This window comes from Orycteropus afer, unplaced genomic scaffold (assembly GCF_000298275.1).
Source record: "Orycteropus afer afer isolate SDZICR_OR568_19922 unplaced genomic scaffold, OryAfe1.0 scaffold00056, whole genome shotgun sequence".
Lineage (NCBI taxonomy): Eukaryota > Metazoa > Chordata > Mammalia > Tubulidentata > Orycteropodidae > Orycteropus > Orycteropus afer.
In genome coordinates, this window is record NW_006921643.1 from 1,040,560 (window position 1) to 1,062,989 (window position 22,430).

Genomic DNA, 22,430 nt, shown 5'->3' on the forward strand with positions numbered 1-22,430 from the left:
GGTGGCTGCGATGATGGGCTCAAGTATAGCAGGGATTGTGGGGCTGGCGCGGGATCAGGCAGTGTTTCGTTCTGCTGTGCATGGGGTCGCTATGAGTCGTAAACGACTCGACGGCACTTAACAAGAACAACAACAACATATCCCAGTTTGCTGAGTAGTCTTCAGAGCTTGCAACTATTTGTCTCTCCTAGTCCAGAGCAAAGAAGAGTGAAGAAAATCAAAGACACATGGAAATAGTTAGTCCAAGGGACTATTGGATCATGGGAACCTCAGCCTACGTGACCCTGAGACCAAAAGAACTATATGGTGCCCGGTTACCAATGCCAACTACTCAGAAAGGGATCAAAATTGGAGATCCTGGATAGTGTGGGGGAAAAGTGTGAAACAAAATTCAAAATCATAAAGAAGACCAGGATTAGTAGTTGGTCAGAGATTGGTGAAACCCCTGAGACTTGTGCTCTTCCCCATGTGTTCCTGTTCCTCAGTGATACTGTAAAATAGCATTGCTTTTACACATATGATTATATGTAAATCTGAACAAATCGATGAGATTGGCAAAGATAATTACCCAATCTAGTAATTGTTCCTTGAGGAACTAGAGGTTCAGACAAGACATCAAAATTTATTGAGCATTTATTTATATGTCAGCATTAGGCTTACTGTTTTCCTTAAAAGAATGCCATTATATGGCATTCAAGCAATTATTTCATAAGTGGAAAAATATAGATTCAGTGGATTAATGTGGATTGAGGACAGAGTGGCTTTTACACAGAAGCTGGGCTTTGAGGAAACACTGTCCTGGTCCCCCATCTCTGTCATTTAACACTGCAATACAGAGAAAATCACAATATGTCTGAGCTAGAGTGTCCTCATGTGCTCTTAAACCAATTAAAAAAAAAAAAAAAAAAAAACTCACTGCCATCAAGTCGATTTTGACTCATAGCGACCCTTCTTTGGGTTTCCGAGGCAGTACTTCTACTGAAGTAGACTGCCCAATCTTCTTTTCAAGGAGTGGCTGGTAGGTTTGAACCACCAGCCTTCTGGTTAGCGGTCAAATGCCTTAGGCACTATGCCACCAAACGACAGCAATAAATACCAATGGTCAATGCTGCCCTTTTCTGCTTTCCAACTATCTCCTGAACATCCAACTGCATCAGGAAGTGATAGCTTCCTTCTTGAAACTTTAACTTCCTTTCATAGCATTTTTCACTTTCTAGTTTAGATTATATACATTTGTGTCCCTAATTCCCTCTAACAGGCTACAAACTCAATGAGGAAATATTTAGGCTTTTAGCCCTACTCTCTACTCCCAAGTTCCTCTAGCTTCTGTCACATAGCACATAATCTGGCTTCCAAAAACAAAAATCTGGCTTAAAGAACAAGAATTCAAGGAAATCTAGTCCATTCTAATCTATATGATTCTGATACTCTCCTCCTTAAACCCACACAAGTCTCATCACACCTCACTTGAGAGCCCATGGCCTTAAAGATTCTGCATGATCTGCCTTCCTTCCTTTCCAATCTCACCATGGCCACATTGTCCTTTGTCACTGAATATAGGCCTCCCTCCTCTCACTTCCTTTAGGATACCAACCCATTTGACCTCTTCCTTGATCTAAGGGTCTTTGAAAGGACTATTCTTTCTGAAGATGACACTTCTCCCTACTTTGCCCAGCTGACACCTACTGCCATCAGCTCTCTAAGAGGTCTTCCCTGTTCAGCTAACCTAAAGTCACTCTCTTATGGCACCCTACTCTATCCTCCTTAATGCTTATCACAAATGATTAGATACTTAATTAGATAATTAAATACTTAGAGACTTTAATCTCCACAAGGATAGACTATATCCATTCACCATAGAACTCCATATACAGCATATTATTCTAACATATGAAGGATACTCATAAATATGTATTGAATAATAAATTATCACAAACTCCAATTTAGTGGAATCTGAATTAATTACCTTTTTTTCCACCATCATCAGTGCAGTTTTCTAAGTGGTAGTCCTGCCAAAGTTGTGCTAGGAATAACTCGGGCCTTATAGGCCTTTTGTCATCATCACCATATTTACAAATGGCCTCCCTTAGTATCTACCAGGAGAAGGACTCTAGTCCAGGCCAGAAGGGAACCCAGTCACCTTGTCCTCTGCTGGGGAATTCCTCATAGCCATGGGACTGCCAGAAGACAGAACAAATCTGTCTTGGAAGAAGTACAGCTAGAATGCTCCTTAGAAGCAGTATAGTCTCATGTACTTTGGTCATGTTTTCAGAAAAGACCAATCCCTAGAGAAAGATATCATGCTGATAAAGTACAGGGTCAGCAGAAAAGGGAAAACCCTAAATGACATGGATTGACAGAGTGGCTGTCATGATGAGGTCAAGTATAACAAAGATTGTGAGGATGGCACAGAACCCAGCACTATTTCATTCTATTGTGCATAGGGTCGCTATCAGCCAGAGCTGACTCAATAGTACCTAACAACAACAACAACAACATGGGAGGTTTGAGCCAGGGCCTCCTTCTGCCTTTCAGGTAAGTGTTGCCAATTCTAAGCTGGACTTGCAGTTCAGCTGGAAGCATGACATACCATCACCTCCGGCTGTGGAAGAATCATGCATAAGGCAGGCTGGAAAATGGGCCTCTCAATACTCAGTAATAGAGCAGCATCGAGTTTAATGTGTGTGCATGAAAAATATCATTTAAGAGAGTGTTTTGGAAAGGTACCAAGGTCCCCAAACAAATTAACTTTCATTTCTCCTGTCCCTCTGTGCATGCAAGGCCTTGCCTCTGCCTACCCCCTCTATGCGGAACATTAAAGACAGGACATTAGCTTGAGAACATCCTATTTAAAGTAAAAGCACTTCTAAAGATAGCCTTGGATGCCCATCTAAATCATACTGAGTTCATTTTCTGGCCCCAGAATCCACATGGTCAGTGCCCCAGATGGGCCCTACTATGGTGGCTGATATCCATAAAGAATGCCTTTCATGGTTCATTGGTTGAAATAAACGGATATAAAATGTCTAAACTGAAAACTTGTGAGCTGGGATCTTGATGAGTTCCAGCAGAGCAGCAAGCAGGCAACATTAGATTTATTAAAAACAGGGGAGGAGGAAAGCCGTTTTGTAAAAATAAAACAAAAGTGAAATTTCAATCTGACAACTTTTGTAAAAGAAGACAGATGCTCCTTGTGAGGGAGCCATGCAGGCCCTGTTCTACCTGGATACTACAAAGGGTACCTCAGAACATGGAGAGGTGTTAGCACCCAAATGGGCAACTTAACATCTTCAGTGAATTGCAGGAGGGCTTGATCTTATATATTTCTGAATGTTTAGGGAAAGATGTTGTATCAGTCTAGGTTCTCCAGAGAAACAGAAGCGGAAGATAATAGATGATAGACAGACAGATAGACAGATAAATTGGCACATGTGATTGTGGGGACTGGTAAGTCTGAAATCCATAGAGGAGACCAGCAGCCTAGAGACTCAGGCAGGAGTTGACACTGCAGTCCCGAGGCACAGTTTCTTCTCCAGGAAACCTCAGTTTTTGCTCCTAAGGTCTTCCAACTGACTGGATGAGAACAAGCCACATTATTGAGGGCAATCTCCTTTCCATGAAGTCACCAACTATAGATGTTAATCACATGTACAAAATACCTTCACAACACTACCTGCATCAGAGTTTGATTAAATAACTGGGTATTATACCCTAGCCAAGGAGCTCTGGTGGTATAGTGCCTAAGGCATTTGACTGCTAACCAGAAGGCTGGCGGTTCAAATCTACTAGCCACTCCTCAGAAGGAAGATTGGGCAATCTACTTCCATAGTTACATCTCCTTGGAAACCTAAGGAGGGGTCACTATAAGTCAGATAGGAGTAGACGGCAGTGAGTTTAATTTTTTTTTATATATACCCTAGCCAAGTTGATACATAAAACTGGCCATCACAGACATGATAACATAGCAATTCACACCTGTGTGCCATCTGCCAAGACCTGATCACTGGAGAAAATCAAACCTAATCATTATCTATTCAAGATGGGCATACCCACCTCACCTCCCTTTCAAATCCATTTAAAACTGAAACATGAAATATGCCAATCTGTAAATTCCTTAACACGTAAAGACACCAATAACTATAGAAGCTGCAGCCCCATCATTGCTGGCAGAACCAGAGAACAGTGCAGTGCACTGCTTTCTGACACAGACAGAAGGAGGAAATGAGAGGGTGGTGTTAATCAATCCCTGACCTGTTAAAAAGCCATTCCCAGCTCCTCGGACCCTTGGCTTATTAGCTCTCCAGCACCTTTGCATCTGGGCATGTGCATACCCTGGGAATTCAACCAGAAGAAATTCTCAATCTCCTACAGATAGAACATGGCTTAATAATAATAATAATAATAATAAGAAGAAGAAGAAGAAGAAGAAGAAGAAGAAGAAGAAGAAGAAGAAGAAGAAGAAGAAGATAACAACATTGCTTTAGGGCCAAATGGAAATAAGAATTGTCCCCTATGGAAGGAAGACTAGTGCAGCAGTGCAGGCTGTGAGTGGGGAAGTACCAGAGAGGCATCTGGCAGGGCAGAAGCTCTGGTCCTTGAGGTGCACACCCAGAAACTTCTCAACCACAGTGTCCAAAGTGTCTTATTAGGCAGAGGCCATTAGACATACTGGGACACCTAGTCAGGTCACACATACTTCTTTCTTCTGCCCCTAGTCTGGACATAACGCTACTTTGGCATTGGCATTGGAAGGATGGCCAAAAAAAGGAAAACAAGAAAGGGCAAGGTATGAGTCTGGTCATTTTTATTGAGTTGTTTTTTGTTTCTTCTTCACATGCATTTGTAAAAGTAGCCTAGTGAATTTGCCTTAATATGTAAGATTTGTCTCTCACTCTGTCCTCCCCTCTGAGACTGAAATATTCCATGTAATTTTTCAAACCTCCATTATCATTGTTTTTTACTCTCTGTGGCTCTTATCATCAAGATCATCTCATCAATACCCTCAGTTTCAGAGAGGAAAACAGAGGAACCAGGAAATGGTTTGCCTGAGTTAAAAAATCTTGATCACTAAAGGCCCAAGGATCAGCCAGCTCCTTACCCTTGGCTGGAAGACATACAGTACTTCCAGTGTTTTTAAAAAAAAGAAGAAGAAGAAGGCTTATGGGTTTAAAGTAATTAAATATCTTTAAGTGGCATGTGGTTTAAATTACTGCTTTCAGAAAAACCACAAAGGGGAAAAAACAAACCCAGAATTATTGCTTTGATATAAAAGAGAGGAAATAGGTTCCACATCAAGGCCTTGACCAATCACTGTACAAGGGCAGGGGTTAGAAGGGAAGGCCCCAAGTCTTTGTGTAGCAGATACTTTAAGGACAAGGAGCAGATTGGTCAGTTAGCTGGCAGCTTTAGCACTGCAGGAAAAAGCACACCAGCCCATGAAAGGCCTCCCCCATGGAACTTGAGATGAAGTAGCTTCTTTTCTGGTTCCAAATTTGCCTCCTACTGACCCTGGGCCCTTAGTGGAGTTATCTGTAGAATCTCAAAAGTCTCTGGACAATCCGTAAAATTTGGGGATCATAATACAGACCTAAATCTTCACCTAAATCACAATAAATAAAATAAATTTTTTTTAAAAAATAATAATAATACAGACCTAGCAGACTGTTAAATCAGCAGAATCACTTCTGCAAAGTATACAGCACTGTGCCTAACACAGGGTAGGTAGTGGTCAATAAGTATCATCTCTTAACCAGCTACCCTTCCCCTCAGCTTCCTCAGTCTCCAATGTCAGGGATTTACAGAACAAGGGACCAGGTTAATGGTTTTCTGTTTATAAAGGTGATTGACCAAGAAGTGGACAAACCCCAAACTCAGCCATATTAATTTCATTATCAACCTAGGAATAGCATCAAACCCACATTAGTACCCTACCCATACCCAATGAATGAAAAATGAAGATTCCCTGAGGTTAAAATATAACTCAAGGCACTCAGGGACCCCTTAGAGAAAAAGCATAAGCCATTTTACAAATATAAAATTGTAGTAATGGACATGGCCAAGATCACATTTGGTAATTGGGAATGCCTTGAATTGTGAATCACCAAAAAGCCATCCAGGCACTTAGGAATTACTTTCCACGTGGCCACATGTCTTCCAAACCATGACAGATATATGTATGTATAATCAACCGGTTCAAAGCCCCTGTAGCAAGAGGCAGTGCTTTGTTGTAAAACAAAACTGAGATGAAATAACCATCATCCTTTCAAATATCCTCGGAGAGTTTGGTATTTGAGGCACATTCTGTGATGTACTTCTCTCTGACCTCAAACACTTTGATTCTTTTTTTCAAGTTCACATAAAAGACAGAAAGCTCTCAGATTGGTCTACTGCACGGAGAGCCTTGACTGGATCCGAATTCTTCGCTGGTGCAGAGAATTAGTTGTTATTCCAGATAGTTAGGAAGAGGAGATAAAGGGCCATTACATTAGAAAGGCCCAGCCCACTGGGAAGCTAGACTGTAGGCTCCTTATTTAAAAACAGATTATTTCCCACTGCTCCCAGAAGGTTTCGAAGGGTGCACTCAGATATTGTAAGTTCCATCCTGACATTCTTTCCTCCCATTCACAATACACTTACAGAATTTGAGAATGTGGCTTGTCTGGAAGGCTTAAAACAAATGCTTCAATTTTCCATTCCCCAAATGAAAATCAATGGCAACAGGGAGGTAAAATCAATGTTCTGCGCTCTGTAGGGAGACCCCCCTCAATCTCCTGCCCACCCAGAACAATAAATCAGAACTAGCCACTGGACTAGCAGAGAATCAGCAGGGCCCTCTGCAGGTCTAATGTCTTTCTGCCCATCCCCACTAAGAATATTTTCAAGAAAGTCTAAGAGAATGTTTTTGAAACCTGAGTCAAGAAGAACAATAAAGTATTTATTTCTAATAAAATTTATAATAAAATCCCTTCTTCTCCAAACAAACCTATTTGCCAGTGGGATCTTGGCATCTAAGATCTAGAGTTTGATTGATCTTTTGCTGTAAGAGTTCATTTTACATAATCAACTCTTTAAGAATGTTTAGGCACCCATCTACCACTTTTATCAACCCCCTCCCCATATGCAGCTACTGGTCTGCTTTCTGTCACTATGGATTAATTTGCACTTTCTAAATGGAAATAGAAGGAGCTCTGGTGATATAGTGCCTATGGTATTTGATTGCTAACCAGAGGGCTGGTGGTTCAAATCCACCAGCCACTCTGTGGAAGGAAGACTGGACAATCTACTTCTGTAAAGATTTACCACCTTGGAAACCCAAAGGGGGTCATGATGAGTCAGAATTGACTTGATGGCAGTGAGTTTGATTTTTGTTTTTAAATGGAAATAGAATCTGGAAGTAGACTGCCTAACCTTCGAGGAGTGGCTGGTGGGTTTGAACTGCCAGTCTTCTGGTTTGCAGTCAATTGACTTAGGCTCTACACCACCAAAGCTTCCAGAAATAGAATCATATATTCTTTTGTTGTTGTTGTTCAATCTCCTTTCACTCAACATAATTATCTTGAGATTCATGTTTTTGCATGTTATCAATAGTTCATTAATTAATACTTCTGAATAATAATCAAATTATATATAATAATCCATTGACTACACCACAATTTGTTGTTCTTATTACCTGTTGATGGGCATTTGGGTTATTACCAGTTTGGGCTATTATTTAAAAAAAAAAAAAAAAAGCTGACATGTGTTTGCGTATGTCTTTGTCTGGACATATGCCTTCATTTCTCTTGGGTAATTACCTAGGAGTGGAATGGCCAGGTCATTTGGTAGGTGTATGTTTAACTTTTTAAGAAACTTCCAGACTATTTTACAAAGTGATTGTACCATTTTATATTTGCACCAGCAGTGTATGACAGCTTCAGCTGCTCCACACTCTTGGCAGCACTTGGTATAGTTAGTCTTTTAAATTTTAGCCATTCTAATAGGTATGTAGGAGCTCTGGTAGCATAGTACCTAAAGGCACTTGACTGTTAACCAGAAGGCTGGCAGTTCAAACCCACCAGTCACTCCTCAGAAGGAAGATGGGGCAATCTACTTCCATAGTGATACTTCCTTGGAAACCCAAGGAGGGATCGCTATGAGTCAGGTCCGACTTAACGGCACATAACAACAACAACAATAGGTGTGTACTGGTATCTCACCATGATTTTAACTTATATTTCTCTAATGACTAGTGAAGGAGCCCTGATAGTAGAGTGGTTAAGCACTTAGCTGCTGTTTGAAAAGTAAGCAATCCACCAGCCACTTCAGAGGAGAAAGATGTGGCAGTCTGCTTCCACAAAGATTTATGGCCTTGGAAACCATATGAGCCAGTTCTACCCTGTCCTATAGGGTCATCATGAGTTCGAACTGACTCAGCAGTATGGGCTTTTGGGTTGGAATGACTAGTGACAATAAGCATCTTTTCAAATGTTTATTTATATCCTTATATCGTCTTTGGTGACCAGCCACTCCATGGGAGAAAGATGTTTCAGTCTGCTTCTGTTAAGATTTACAGCTTGGAAACCCTATGGACAGTTCTACTCTGTCCTGTAGGATCACTATGAGTCAGAATCAACACAACAGCAATGGATTTTGGGATTGGAATGACTAGTGACAATAAGCATATTTTCAAATGCTTATTTATAACTGTGCATCTTCTTTGGTGAAGTGTCCAAATTGCCCATTTTTAAAAATAGGTTATTAGTCTTATTATTGAGTCATAAAAGTTCTTTATGTTCTTTATATATTCTAGATATAAATCTTTTGTTGGATATATCTTTTACAAATAATTTCTTCCAGTCTGTGACTTGCCTTTTTATATTTATACCAGTCTTTTGAAGATCAAAAGTTTTTTTTAAATTTTGATGAAATCTAATTTATTGATTTTTTTTCATTATGCTTCATGTTTCATGTGTCCTATTAAGAAATCTTTGCCAAATCCAAGGTCATTAAGATTTTCTTTTATGTTTTTCTAAAAGTTTTATAGTTTTAGCACTTACATTTAGGTCTATTTAGATCCATTTCAAGTTAATTATTACATACATCATGTTACACAAGCATTAAAAATTGTATCTATTACGGGTTGTAAAATCATGAAAATAGTCTTATAAATGTTAAGTGAAAAGAACCCAATACACAATGATTAGAAGAAAGAATGGAAGGGAATATGTTGGAATGTTATAAATATTGTTTATAACGTACTCATTGTCTCCTTCTTATTTCTTTCTTCTCTTCTGTATTTTCAATGTTTTCTATAATAAACATCAATTCTTATTATATTCCACCCCCTATCTGTCAGTTTGTGGTGCTGTAGTTGGTTTACCTGCTGCTATGATGCTGGCAACTATGCCAAAAGTGTTTTAAATATTAGGATCATCCAGTATTAGCAGAGCTTCCAGACTAAGACAGACTAGGAAGAAGGGACTAGTGATCTACTTCCAAAAATTAGTCAATGGAAACCCTGTGGATCACAACTGAACACTGTCCAATGTAGTGCTGGAAGATGAGCCCCTCGGTTGGAAGGCACTTCACACTAGCTGCAACAATGGGCTCAAACATGTCAATGACCATGAAAATAGAATATGACCGAGTAACATTTAATTCTGTTATACATAAGGTTGTCAAGAGTTAGAGCCAACTTAACAGCAACTAACAACATCATTATATCAAAAATAAATCAGAATATTAAGAAAAAAAGTCATATAAGAATGTACAGAGGAGCTCTGGTAGCATAGTGCCTAAGGCACTTGACTGCTAACCTACCATCCATTTATTGTTCAAACCCACCAGCCACTCCTTGGAAGGAAGGTTGGGCAATCTACTTCCATAATGATACCACCTCAGACACCCAAGGAGGGGTCACTATGAGTCCAGTCTGACTCGATGGCAAATAACAACAATAAGGGGGTACTTACTGACTTTGAAGCTGCCTTCACACTGCCCTCTGGTAAATAAATGGTCCCCCTGAAGAACCTGAAGACATTACCAAGAATCCACCCTGTGCCAGCCCACTCAATAGTGTTTAATAGCAGACAGAGATAAAACAAAAAAAATTCCAAAAAGAATGTGAGTTTAGCTCAAGCCTATAGCTGAAACCAAACACAATTCAAAACACAAATATTACACTGATTGAGAAGAATTTCAGCAAGAGGAGGGCTGCTTGCACCCACACTGACATTACTCCTGTGCCCACCCATATCCTCTGCAGTCATAGATGTGTGTGTCAAGTAGTTTCTCTACTCACTCAATCTCCATGGGCAAGGGAAGCTAATTAAATTCTCTTGTTGATGCACTCACTGTCCTTCTGTCTCAATATCTTTGCAAAAACAGCCTAAGTCTGGAGCCTCCTAATAAGCCCCAGGCTGGCCTGGCAGCCTCTCCATGTGTGCACTCCTGACTGTCTGGCAGGCGGGATTTGCCTCTTGAGCTGCTATAGCAGCCAGATTTGCTGGCAGGATTGCCTACAGATGTTTCACAGAGAGAGAGATAACTTCTCTGACTGATGAATAAATAGAGTTGTCAACATAGTCTCCCTGGTTAGAGGGGACACCTGAAATATAATGCGAAAGGACAGATAGGGCACTAAGACCTTTAGAAGAGATATGCCCTAAACTGACATTGTAAGCTGAGGAAGTCAGCCTGTAAGAGGGAGAGGAGGAAGGTTGACACCACAACCACAGCAAACACCATTGCAGGGCTTTCCTTGGTTCCCAAATTCTCCTCAGCCAATGCCTCAACTTTGGACTGTTTTTTTTCCAATGAATAATCACTATCTTCAAAAATGTACCCATCTTCTGAGCCCATACCTGCTATGAATCACAAAGGAGAAAGCACCAATGACACTGTCATCTTCATGATAAACCTCAAGGTCTTACTCTAGTGGGCACTGGAAAGGCAATCCTAATCAAACCGGGCAGGTGGCAAGGTACTTGTAGTGAGTTACTTTTTTAACAGGAGGGTGCAACTGTGCAGGTTTCCAGCTAACCTTCCAGAATGAATCAGACATTAATAACAACTATTGTCATAATAGGTCCCTGAGTGGCACACAGTTTGTACTTGACTACTAACCACAGAGGTTGGTGGTTCCAATCTACCCAGCAGCACCGTAAAAGAAAGACCTGGCAATCTACTTCTGTAAGATTATAGCCATTGAAAAGCCTATAGAGTACAGTTCTACTGTAAAACGTGGGATTGTCATGAGTAGGAATTGACTCAATGGCAACAGGTATTACAATTACTTTGTTGTTGTTATTGTTGTTATGTGCCATTGAGTTGGACCCAACTCATAGAGACTCAAACCCTCCTTGGGTTTCTGAGGCAGTATCACTATGGAAGTAGATTGCCCCATCTTCTTTCCAAGGAGTTGCTGGTGGGTTAGCAGTCAAGTGCCTTAGGCACTACGTTACCATGTTGTTGTTGTTGTTGTTATGTGCCGTCGAGTCGGCCCCGACTCATAGCGACCCCTCCTTGGGTTTCCGAGGCAGTATCACTACGGAAGTAGGATTGCCCAACCTTCCTTCCGAGGAGTGGCTGGTGGGTTTGAACCGCCAGCCGTCTGGTTAGCAGGCAAGTGTCTTAGCCACTATGCTACCAGAGCTACGTTACCATAGCTCCTTACAATTACTTTAATGATTGTAAAAATAAATAAATAAATTCACTGCCATCAAGTTGATTCCAACTTATAGCAACCCTACAGGACAGAACATAACTGCCAATAGGGTTTCCAAGCTGTAAATCTTTACGGAAGCAGACTGCTTCATCTTTCTCCCATGGAATGGCTGGTGGGTGCAAACCTTTTGGTTAGCAGCCAAATGCTTTAACCACTGTGCAGCCAGAACTCCTTCACTTAAAAAATAGCTACCATTACTGAATACTCACTATGTTCCAGTCACTAGAATATATTTAGACACCATTATCTTATTAAACTCTTATGCATAATATGCAAGAATTTGGAACACTGACTACCCATAAATGCTCTTTATAAGAATTACTAGAGGATGTAGTCCAGCAAAATGGAAAAGAAGAATGGGGCAAGTGCTTTCATTTTTAAACAAAGTTTACAGATGAGAAAGTACTAACTCAGAAAGATGAAGTAATTTGCCAAGGTCATACAATTAGGAAATTTACAACTTGGGAACTGAGACCATAATTGTCTCATATAAAAATCCATGCTTGTTGTGGTTGTTAGTTGCCATCAAATCCATATTTTTAGTCATAATTCTGTGGTCACTAGGAGATGTGGGAGATAAGCATTATACTTTCAAACCAATCAAAAATGTGTTGGTACTTCCAACATAGAAACCTGGCATGCCCAGAAAAATACCATTTACACCTGATATGCCTGCATACTAGTGAGGTTGCTACCCATGCCTCAAACAGATTTGAGCCTAAAAATGAAAAATCTTTGGTCTGGCACTACCAGAAAGGGCTGTATTCTGAATTTTAGGAGGTAATGCAATTGGTAGAAACCATTCTACATATCTTTCATCCATTCATCACTCATCCCCAAAGTCTTACCACATAAAGACTCTCAGCGTTGGTCCTTCCTTCCTATTCATACCCTCCAGGAGAAGAGACCATCGGTTTCAGAAAGCCTCTGAGAAATAGCTTTTTATGTCTTATATTTATTTGTTTTTGTTTTAGACAAACATGCTTTATACTAAAGAGTACAACGGTTCTGGGAAAAGTTGGTCTGCATCTAAATTAGAAAGCTAGAGGTGATGTATGGGAGTCAGAAGGAGAGGACAGGACAAAGTATCTCTTTCTGTGGGCAGAAGCTCCCAGTATCCACTTTTGCACTAAGTTGTGCAGTCCCTCTGATAGTGGCTGAGAGCAGCCAACACAGACCATCAGAGCTACTTTGCTGTAACTAAACAGGTCGTGGCCATTTTGAGGCATAATTAATAAAGGAAGTGAATCCAGGAGCCCTAGAAGACATTAGCTACCACTGAGAAGGGTGGAGCCATAGGCAAACTCTAAGTCCTACCCTGGCCCCTCTAGTCTCCCAGGCATTCCTCATCTACTCCAGACAGTCAGGAAATAGAATAGAAAATGATCCTCAGTAAGGCTGTGAGTGACAGGCCTGTGGCTGACAGGGGTAGAGAATCCTAGAGATCATCTGCTTCCTGCTATATGACCTCACTCAGGGTAAGGATGCTAAAGCCAAATGAAAAGGGGGTCAAAACTAACGAAAGGGATAAATGCCATTATGCATGATTCTAGGAGGTCAAACTTTAGCTAATTGGAAAAACTGGTAGAGAGGCAGATTTCAAAGAGAATCAGAATATCAAAGGCTGCTTTACTCATACAAGCTCACAGTACAGGTGAGTGGCAGATCAAGTTGCTGAATGACAGCTGGGTGTGCATAACTCCAATACCTTGTTAGTATACCTCTCAATTATGCAGGCAGTGCAGGGCCAAGGGCAGAGTATGTATGTAATCACCTTTCTTCTGCTTCTGCCCTCACACAGCCTCATTCTTAAAGAAAGCCTCTCTTTTATGTTTTCTGGCTTCAGGTATTTTTGCAGGGGTAAAGGTAGAAGTAGCACTTTTCAGCATTTGTAGAAGCTTAAAGCCAGAGGAAGGATAATGCTGTGAATGGGTAGCATGGAGGAGACAAAAGTTTTTAAGGAATCTGAAGGAGAGGAAGTGGACCTCCCCCTGGGCTGGGAAGGGGCTAGTTATCAGCACCACACCCACAGGAAATAGCAAGACATGTTCTCAGAGGCAGTGGTGGTATGGTGGGCCTGAGGAGGCAGACACTGACTGACAAATCTGCCTGACATTTGACTGTCTCTGAAATGTCTGACAGAGACATTCACATCCTACATAGGCACAGAAGCAGAAAGCCCCCAGACCTCAACAGACCTCAAGGGACCATCTAGGATGTCAGTAGCAACCAGGAGCCTAAAGTTTCAGTCCCATTTTCCTAAATTCACTGGATCCTGGGATCACTCAGGGAGGAGAAGCCTCAATAATGAGCAAGAAGGGATTTTCTGCTTATCTGCCCAGATGGGGTCTCAGAGTCAGAAGAGAGTTGGTTTAAAGGAAATAAAGACATTGACATTCATACCACAACTAGAACACAGGCTCTGAATGCTGTGTACATAGTGACACAAACACTATGCTGTCCCTCTTCACTGTGTCCTCTAGTCAGAGACTTGACACCCCTGATCTAACGTTGCCCTCCAGCCTCCAGCTATCTCCCTTCCTGCCTTACCTGGGGAGCAGGTGCTTGCGGCTGACACACAGGGCGGTCTGGTAGTCCTGGGTAACACACACTTTGTGAGGGCTGCATTTCACCTTTAGGCAAGGGTCCTTGGATGGGTCAAGGGCTGAGGCAAGAAGAAGAAAAAGAGAGGGTTAGGACTTCTGGGGAAATTTAATTTGTCTTTCTATTAAAATAACAAAAACCAAAAATCAAACTCACTGTCGTGGAGTCGAATCCAACTCAAAGTGACCCCTCCTTGGTTTTCCAAGGTGGTATCACTACGCAAGCAGATTGCCCAACCTTCCTTCCAAGGAGCGGCTGGTGGGTTTGAACCACCAGCCTTCTGGTTAGCAGTCAAATGCCTTAGGCACTACACCACAGAGCTCTTTGCAAATAACAGTAGGAAGTAAACAGACCATATGTTTGCACTCTGTGCTGTTTTCTCAGGCTTGTGGGGATTGGAATGGAAACTCCAGCTAAGGCCTATACCTATTGTACACATTCTTTTTTAACATCTGGACAGTGATTCTTTTGTGCTTTAGGGAGTTTAAGCATCTTCATCTTAGACAGGAATGACTTTTTAAAATCCTTTTGAATCTTACATGTTCCAAGGGCTAAGAGCTACCTTCCCCTCTTCGGTTATTTGTCTGGTTGCTTTATGACTTCATCCATGCCTAATTTTACTTATTTCCTGGAATGTGAAAAGTCCTTGAGGACAGAGTTTTTGTTTCAGTTCAATAAACTAGGCATCAACTATGTGCATAAGACTATTTTAAGTTTTGTGAAGAAGTTCAATATGCACAAGAGCTTTTGCCACACAAAGTTACAACGTAATAGGGGGGTAAAAGCTTGTGCATAAATATTTATTGTGCAAAGCAGAATTAGATAAGGGCCATGATGGGCATATAAAATGATAATAGAGCTCAAGAGAACAAAAAAGGGATCAATTTCTGGGGCCAAGGATTAGGGAAGCATTAATACATGAATTAGAAGTTGAAGGATGGGCAGGATATTGAAAAGATAAAATAGAAAGGTAATCCAGGCAGGGGACCACCCTGAACAAAGGCAAGGAGGCACTTTGGGGCAATTTCAAGCTGATCAATCTATCAAGTGCGGCTTTGTGAGTAGGAGTAGTAAAGACAGGGGAAAAGTTGATTCCAACAAATAATTCCAGAAAGAGCCTCCAAAGAGAGTAGCACATATATTGCCACATTTTCCAGAATAGGCTGAGCAGAAGACCCTTGGCTAATCAGCACTCCACATGCTGAGGTGCACACGCTCATCACTGGCAGAGAAGAGACCTCAGGGAATTCTCTGCAAAACAAAAGCAATTGTGCCATCTCCCAGCTCCGGGGCCTAAAGTCTATTAGGCAGTAAATCTCTCATAACTGTTCTGCAGAGCCAGAGGAGGTGATGTTTTCCCCTATCCTCCCCCACAAAAACATTTGGTTAAACAAATTGGCATCTTGAGCAGAGACAGCAAAATACGCTATTGGAAATATACCACTGTCCCATCATCCACAGATTTCTCAGCTACCATGACTCCATCCACACTCAGAGAAAGCTATGATTTCTCTCAACCCATTCCAGGCCCAGGATATGGACGCCATTTTCTTCAGATGGCTGCTGGGAATTATTGCTCAAGGAATCTGAACACATAACATACAAAGGCATTTCTGCTGCTTGAACAGCTCAGGGCAGCTCCCTCTACTGCAGCAGCTTTAGCACGGCGGGGAGCTGCTCGCTGTACACAGCATGCAGGGTGCATTTTTAGGTCAGTCAGGGTAATAGGAAGACCCAGGTCCTGGTCTCAGGAGAGACAACTGGTAGAACTTACTTCCCAAGGGACGTGCCCAGCTGCCTGGAGCTTGACAGAGGTACACAGGCTGTAAGATAAAAGTGAGGCTGATTGCAGCTCCAGGGACAGAGAATTTACTCCAAGCTCACAAGCTGAGGGCTGTCAAAGGGGCATGTGTCTACCCTCAGAGTCCTCTGAGATAAGGCCTTCCAGAAATTTGCAGCTAAATTTCTTGATTCTAAGTGGCTCCTGGGACATTCATATGAGAAGCCAAAAGGCTAGTGTAGTCTCAGGCCAATGGACTTCTTGTGCACTATCTCCCTATGCCTGGGAGTACAGCATAGTCAACTTTGATTTGCTTTCTAAGTGTCTTCCAGAAGACCCAAAGGCCTATATATATATATCTTCAAACTTGAGCCAACCATTAAGGATGATTACCAGATTACCACTAATGATGATCATGCCTGTCTTTTGTCACTACTTCTCACACTTCCTCCCCATCCTACAATGAAGTAAGGAACTTATGGCTGTCAAGAAATTTGAGGACCAGACCACTGGCAGCCCCAGCCAGGGTTACCAGATGAAGCATTTTCCCAAGTGCCAACTACCAAAGAGCTCTTGCAATTTCCAATTGAGTGGATTTCAGATATAGAGAATGACACGCTGGCCTACGGTGATGGGTATCCAAATCTGTAGTACTACATGGCAGGTTTTGTGGCAGACCTCAAGCTTCTGTTTGCTTTTGCAGCCAACTTCAAAATAAGCAGTGTTCATATAGCCACCTGATTGGTCTAAATGGACAGTATAATCACAAGGAAAACAAGTCAGCCAAGCACAGTGGACACAAGCAGACTATGGAGCAAGAGGTTCTGGGTTTGAATCCTGACTTTGCTGTTTATTAATCGTTCTAAACCTCAGCTTCTTCCTCTGTAAAATGGGGAAAATATATCACTCACTATTACTTGTTGATTGCCATGAGGATTAAATGAGTTAATATTTAAGAGTGTTTAAAACAAAACAGTCCTAGTACCTGTTACCAAACCAAACCCAAGGCCATTGATTCAATTCCAACTCTTAGAAACTCTATAGGACAGAGCCATAGGAAAGCCCCATAGGGTTTCCAAGGCTGTAAATCTTTACAGAAGCAGATTGCCTCATCTTTGACTCAGTGGTTGGTAAATTCAAACTGTTGACCTTTTGGATAGTAGCCAAATGCTTTAACTACTGTGCCACCAGAGCTTCTTTAGGTACATGTTAAGCACCTCATAATATGTTTATTAAATAGTGGGTGTGTATGTGTGTATTTTGTCCCAGAGTGAATAAAGCTTCCATAATAACAAGAACAATAGTTAACACTCACTGAGTGCTTTTGACTTATAGACAGTAAACTAAGCCCTCTAATTGGATTAGCACATTTAATCCTCATAACCAACTAAGGGAGAAGCTGGTGTTAATGTACCCATTTTACAAATAAAGGTCTTAATGATAAGTTGCTAGGGTGAGATCCAGAGGATATTTGATGTCTAGTCTGTTGATCCACCACTCATCTATCAGTTTGCCATATTGTGGTGGCTTGCAAGTTGCTGTGATGGTGGAAGCCATGCCACTAGTATTTCAAATGGCAGAAGGGTCATCCATGGTGGACAGGTTTCAGTGGAGCTTCCAGACTAAGACAGACTGGGAAGAGGGACTTGGTTACCTACTTCTAAAGAAACTGGCCAGCAAAAACCTTATTAATAGCAGTGGAACACTATCTGATACAAAGACAGAAGATAAGCGCTTCACATTGGAAGGTACTCAAAATACTACTAGGGAAGAGCTGCTTCTTCAAAGTACAGTCAACTTTAATGATGTTAAATGTTGGATGGATAAAACTTTGAGGACTTTCATTTGCTTATGTGGCACAACTCAAAATAAAAAGATATACATGCAAACATCCATTAATACTTATAATATGCAATGCAGAAGTACAAATCTAGGAAAATTGGAAAGTTTCAAAAATGAAATGGAACATGTGATGAGAGATTTCCTAGCCATTAGGGAGCTGAAATGGACTGGTGTTGGCCATTTTGAATCAAACATTCATATAGTCTACTATGCCCGGAATGATAAACTGAAGAGAAACAGCATCACAATTGTCAAAAAGAACACTGCAAGATCTATCCTCAAGTACAAAGCTGTCAGTGATAAGATAAAATCTATACACCTACAAGGAATATCAGTTAACATCACTGTTATTCAGATTTATGCACCAACCACTAATGCAAAAAAGGAAGAAATGGAAAAATTTTTCACCAACTTCTGCAGCCTGAAATTGATCATACATGTATTCAAGATGCATTGAAAATTACTAGTGATTGGAATGCAGAAGTTGGAAACAAAGAATCAGGATGAGTACTTGGAGAATATGGCCTTCATGATAGAAACAACACTGGAGATTACATGATAGAATTTGGCAAGATCAATGACCTATTCATTAGAAATGTCTTTTGTCAACAACATGAATGGTGACTATATATGTGGACCATACCTGATGAAATATACAAGAATAAAACCCACTAATTCTGTGGAAAGAGATGATAGAAAAGCTCAATATCATCAGTCAGGACAAGGCCAGGGCCTGCATGCAAAACAAACCATGAATTGCTCATATTCGAGTTGAAGCTGAAGATAAAACAAGTCCATGAGAACCAAAATACAACACTGAGTATATTCCACGTGAACTCAGAGACCATCTAAAGAACAGAGTTGATGCAATGAACACTAATGACCAAAAATGTCAAAGGGTGACTTGAGAAGACAAAGTAAAGTGTTATAATGAAATATGCAAATACCTGAAGTTAGAAAACAAAAGAGGAGGAGCATGTTTGGCATTTCTCACTCTTGAGGAAGTGAAGAAAAAATTCAAGTCTTGTGTTGTAATACTGAAAGATTTTCTGGGCAAAATATTGAACAAGGCAGGAAGCATCTGAAGATGATGGAAGGCATAATACAGAGTCACTGTATCAAAAAGAATCGGTCAACATTCAACCAATTTAGGAGGAAGCATATCACAAAGAACCAATGGTACTAGTTTTAGTTAACTAGTGCTGCTATAACAGAAATACCACAAGTAGATGGCTTTAACAAATAGGAATATATTCTCTTACAGTTTAGAAGGTTGTTCTTGTTGTTGTTAGGTGCTGTCGAGTTGGCTCTAACTCATAGTGACCCTATGTACAACAGAACGAAACACTGCCTTGTCCTGTGCCAGCCTCAGAATCCTTGCTATACTTAAGCCCATGATTGCAGCCACCATATCAATCCGTCTTGTTGAGGACCTTCTCTTTTTTTGTTGACTCTCCACCATACCAAGCATGATATCCTTCTCCCGGGAATGCTCCCTTTACAAAACATGACCAAAGTAGGTCAGATGAAGTCTGGCCATTCCTGCTTTCAAGGAACATTCTGGCTGCACTTCTTCCAGGACAGATTTGTTTGTTCTTTTGCCAGTCCATGGTACTTTCAGTATTCTTCACAAACATCACAACTCAAAAGCACAAACTCTTCTTCAGTCTTCTTTGTTCATTGCCAGCTCTCACATGCATATGAGGTTACTGAAAATACCATGGCTTGGGTTAGGTGCACGTTAGTCTTCAAGGAGACATCTTTGTTCTTCAGCACTTTAAACAGGTCTTTTGCAGCAGATTTGCCAAATGCAATACATTGTCTTGACTGCTGCTTCCATTGGTGTTTATTGTGGAACCAAGTAACATGAAATCTTGAACAACTTCAGTCTTTTCTCCATTTATTGTGATGCTGCTTATCGGTCCAGTTGTGAGGATTTTCATTTTCTTTATGTTGAGATGTAATCCATACTGCAGACTGGTGTCTTTAATCTTCATCACTAAGTGCTTCAAGTCATCCTCACTTTCAGCAAAGTTGTGTTGTCTGTGTATTGCAGGTTCTTAATGAGTCTTCCTCCAATCCTGATGCCATGTTCTTCTTCATATAGTCCAGCTTCTCAGATTATTTGTTTAGCACACAGATTGAATAAGTATGGTGAAAGGATACAACCCTGATGCACTCCCTTCCTGACTTTAAACCATGCAGTATTCCTTTGTTCCATTTGAACAACAGCCTCTTGGTCTATGTAAACGTTCCTCAGGAGCATAATCATGTGCTCTGGAATTCCCATTCTTTTCAATGTTATCCGTAATTTGTTATGAGCCATACAATTGAATGCTTTTGCATAGTCAATAAAACACAAGTAAACATATTTCTGGTATTCTTTGCTTTCAGCCAAGATCCATCTGACATAAGCAATGATATCGCTCCTTCCATATCCTCTTCTGAATCCAGTTTGCACTTCTGAAAGTTCTTTGTCAGTATACTGCTACAACCATTTCTGAGTTATTGTCAGCAAGATTTTACTTGTGGGTGATATTAGTGATATTGTTAGATAATTTCTATATTCTGTGGGATCACTTTTCTTTGGAATGGGTACAAATATGGATCTTTTCCAGTTAGTTGTCCAGGTAGCCATCTTCTAAATTTCTTGGCATAGACAAGTGTGCATCCAAAGCGGCTTCCATTTGTTGAAATATCTTACTGGGTATTCTGTCAATTCCTGGAGCCTTGTTCTGCGCCAATTCCTTTAGTGCAGCTTCGGCTTCTTCCTTCATTACCACTGGTTCTTGATCATATGCCACCCCCTGAAATGGATGAACATTGACCAGTTCTTTTTGGTACAGTGATTCCTTCTATCTTCTTTTGATGCTTCCTGCATTGTAAAATATTTTGCCCATAGAATCTTTCAATATTGCAACTCGAGGCTTGAATTTTTTCTTCATTTCTTTCAGCTTGAGAAATGCCAAGCATATTCTTCCCTTTTGGTTTACTAATTCCAGGTCTTTGCACATTTCATTATAATTATTGACTTTGTCTTCTCAAGCTGCCCTTTGAAATCTTCTGTTTAGTTTGTTTATCTTGTCATTTGCTTTAGCTACTCTCCCTTCAAAGGCAAGTTTCAGTCTCTTCTTACTGAAGAGAAAAGACCATTTTGGCCTTTTCTTCCTTTCCCATATTTTTAATGACCTCTTGCTTTCTTCATGGATGACGTTCTTGATGTCATCTCACAATTCCTCTGGTTTTCAGCCATTGATGTTCAAGGCATCAAATATATTATTTAGATGGCTTCTAAATTCAGGAGGAATATAATCAAGGTCATATTTTGGCTCTTGTGGACTTGTTTTAATTGTCTTCAGCTTCAACTTGAACTTGCATATGACCAGTTGATGGTCTGTTCCACAGTCAACTCCTGGCCTTGTTTTGACTAAAGATATTGAGCTTGTCCATCACCTCTTTGACATATGTTGTCAATCTGACTCCTGTGTACTCCGTATGGTGAACCCCATATGTATAGCTGCCGTTTATGTTGTTGAAAAAAAGGTATTTGCAATGAGTAAGTTGTTGGTCTTGCAAAATTCTATCATGTACTCTCCAGCATCATTTCTATCACCAAGGCCATCATTTTCCAACTACTGGTGATTCTTCTTTGTTTCCAACTTGTGCATTCCAGTCAGCAGTGATAATCAACACATCGTGATTGCATGTTTGGTCAATTTCAGACTGCATATGTTGGTAAAAGTCTTCAATTTTCTCATCTTTGCCTTTGGTAGTTGGTGCATAAATTTGAACAACAGTAGTATTAACTGGTTTTCCTTTTCTCAAACTCATGGCTGTTGAGTCGGATCTGACTCACAGTGACCCCTCCTTGGGTCTCTGAGGTGGTATCACTATGGAAGTAGATTGCTCAAACTTCCTTCTGAGGAGTGGCTGGTGTGTTCGAACCTCCAGCCTTCTGGTTAGCAATCAAATGCCTTAGGCACCATGCCACCAGAGCTCCTGGTTTTCCTTATAGGCGTATGGATATTATCCTACCACTGACAGCACTGTACTTCAGGATAGATCTCAAAATAGTCTTTATTATGATGAATGCCACACCATTCCTCTTCAATTTGTCATTTCTGGCACAGTAGATCATCTGGTGTGTTCTCTTTACCTAGTGCCATTCTGACAGGAATATACCACAAATGGGATGCTTGAGCAAACAGGAAAGTTTATTCTCTTACATTTTGGAGGCTTTAAGTCTGAATTCAAAATGCGAGGCTCTAGGGGCTGGGTAAAAGCCCCTCAACCTTGGGCTTCATCTCTGCCTCCTGTTCCCAGCCCACTGAAGCTAGAGGAGGCTTTTCTTCACTCAGACAGCTGCTGGTTGCTGAGACTGACAAGCCCAAACTGACAAGTAAAAAGGCACAGTCCCAATGTTACCAAACCACACCGCAGGCCATTAATTCAAGTCCATTGAAAGTCCCAAGGTCAGCAGAGCATGGCAGGCTGCTGAAA

The 22,430-nt window shown here is 40.9% G+C and overlaps 1 protein-coding gene across 1 annotated transcript in view; it reads right to left on the reverse strand.

The window, feature by feature from the left end:
* The window catches only part of SPOCK1 (SPARC (osteonectin), cwcv and kazal like domains proteoglycan 1), a 914,642-nt gene that overhangs the window by 337,510 nt on the left and 554,702 nt on the right, over positions 1-22,430 (reverse strand). The window contains exon 5 of the mRNA XM_007938930.2: positions 14,255-14,369. Within this exon, the coding sequence (XP_007937121.1) occupies positions 14,255-14,369 (115 nt within the window). The remainder of the gene's footprint in view (positions 1-14,254; positions 14,370-22,430) is intronic.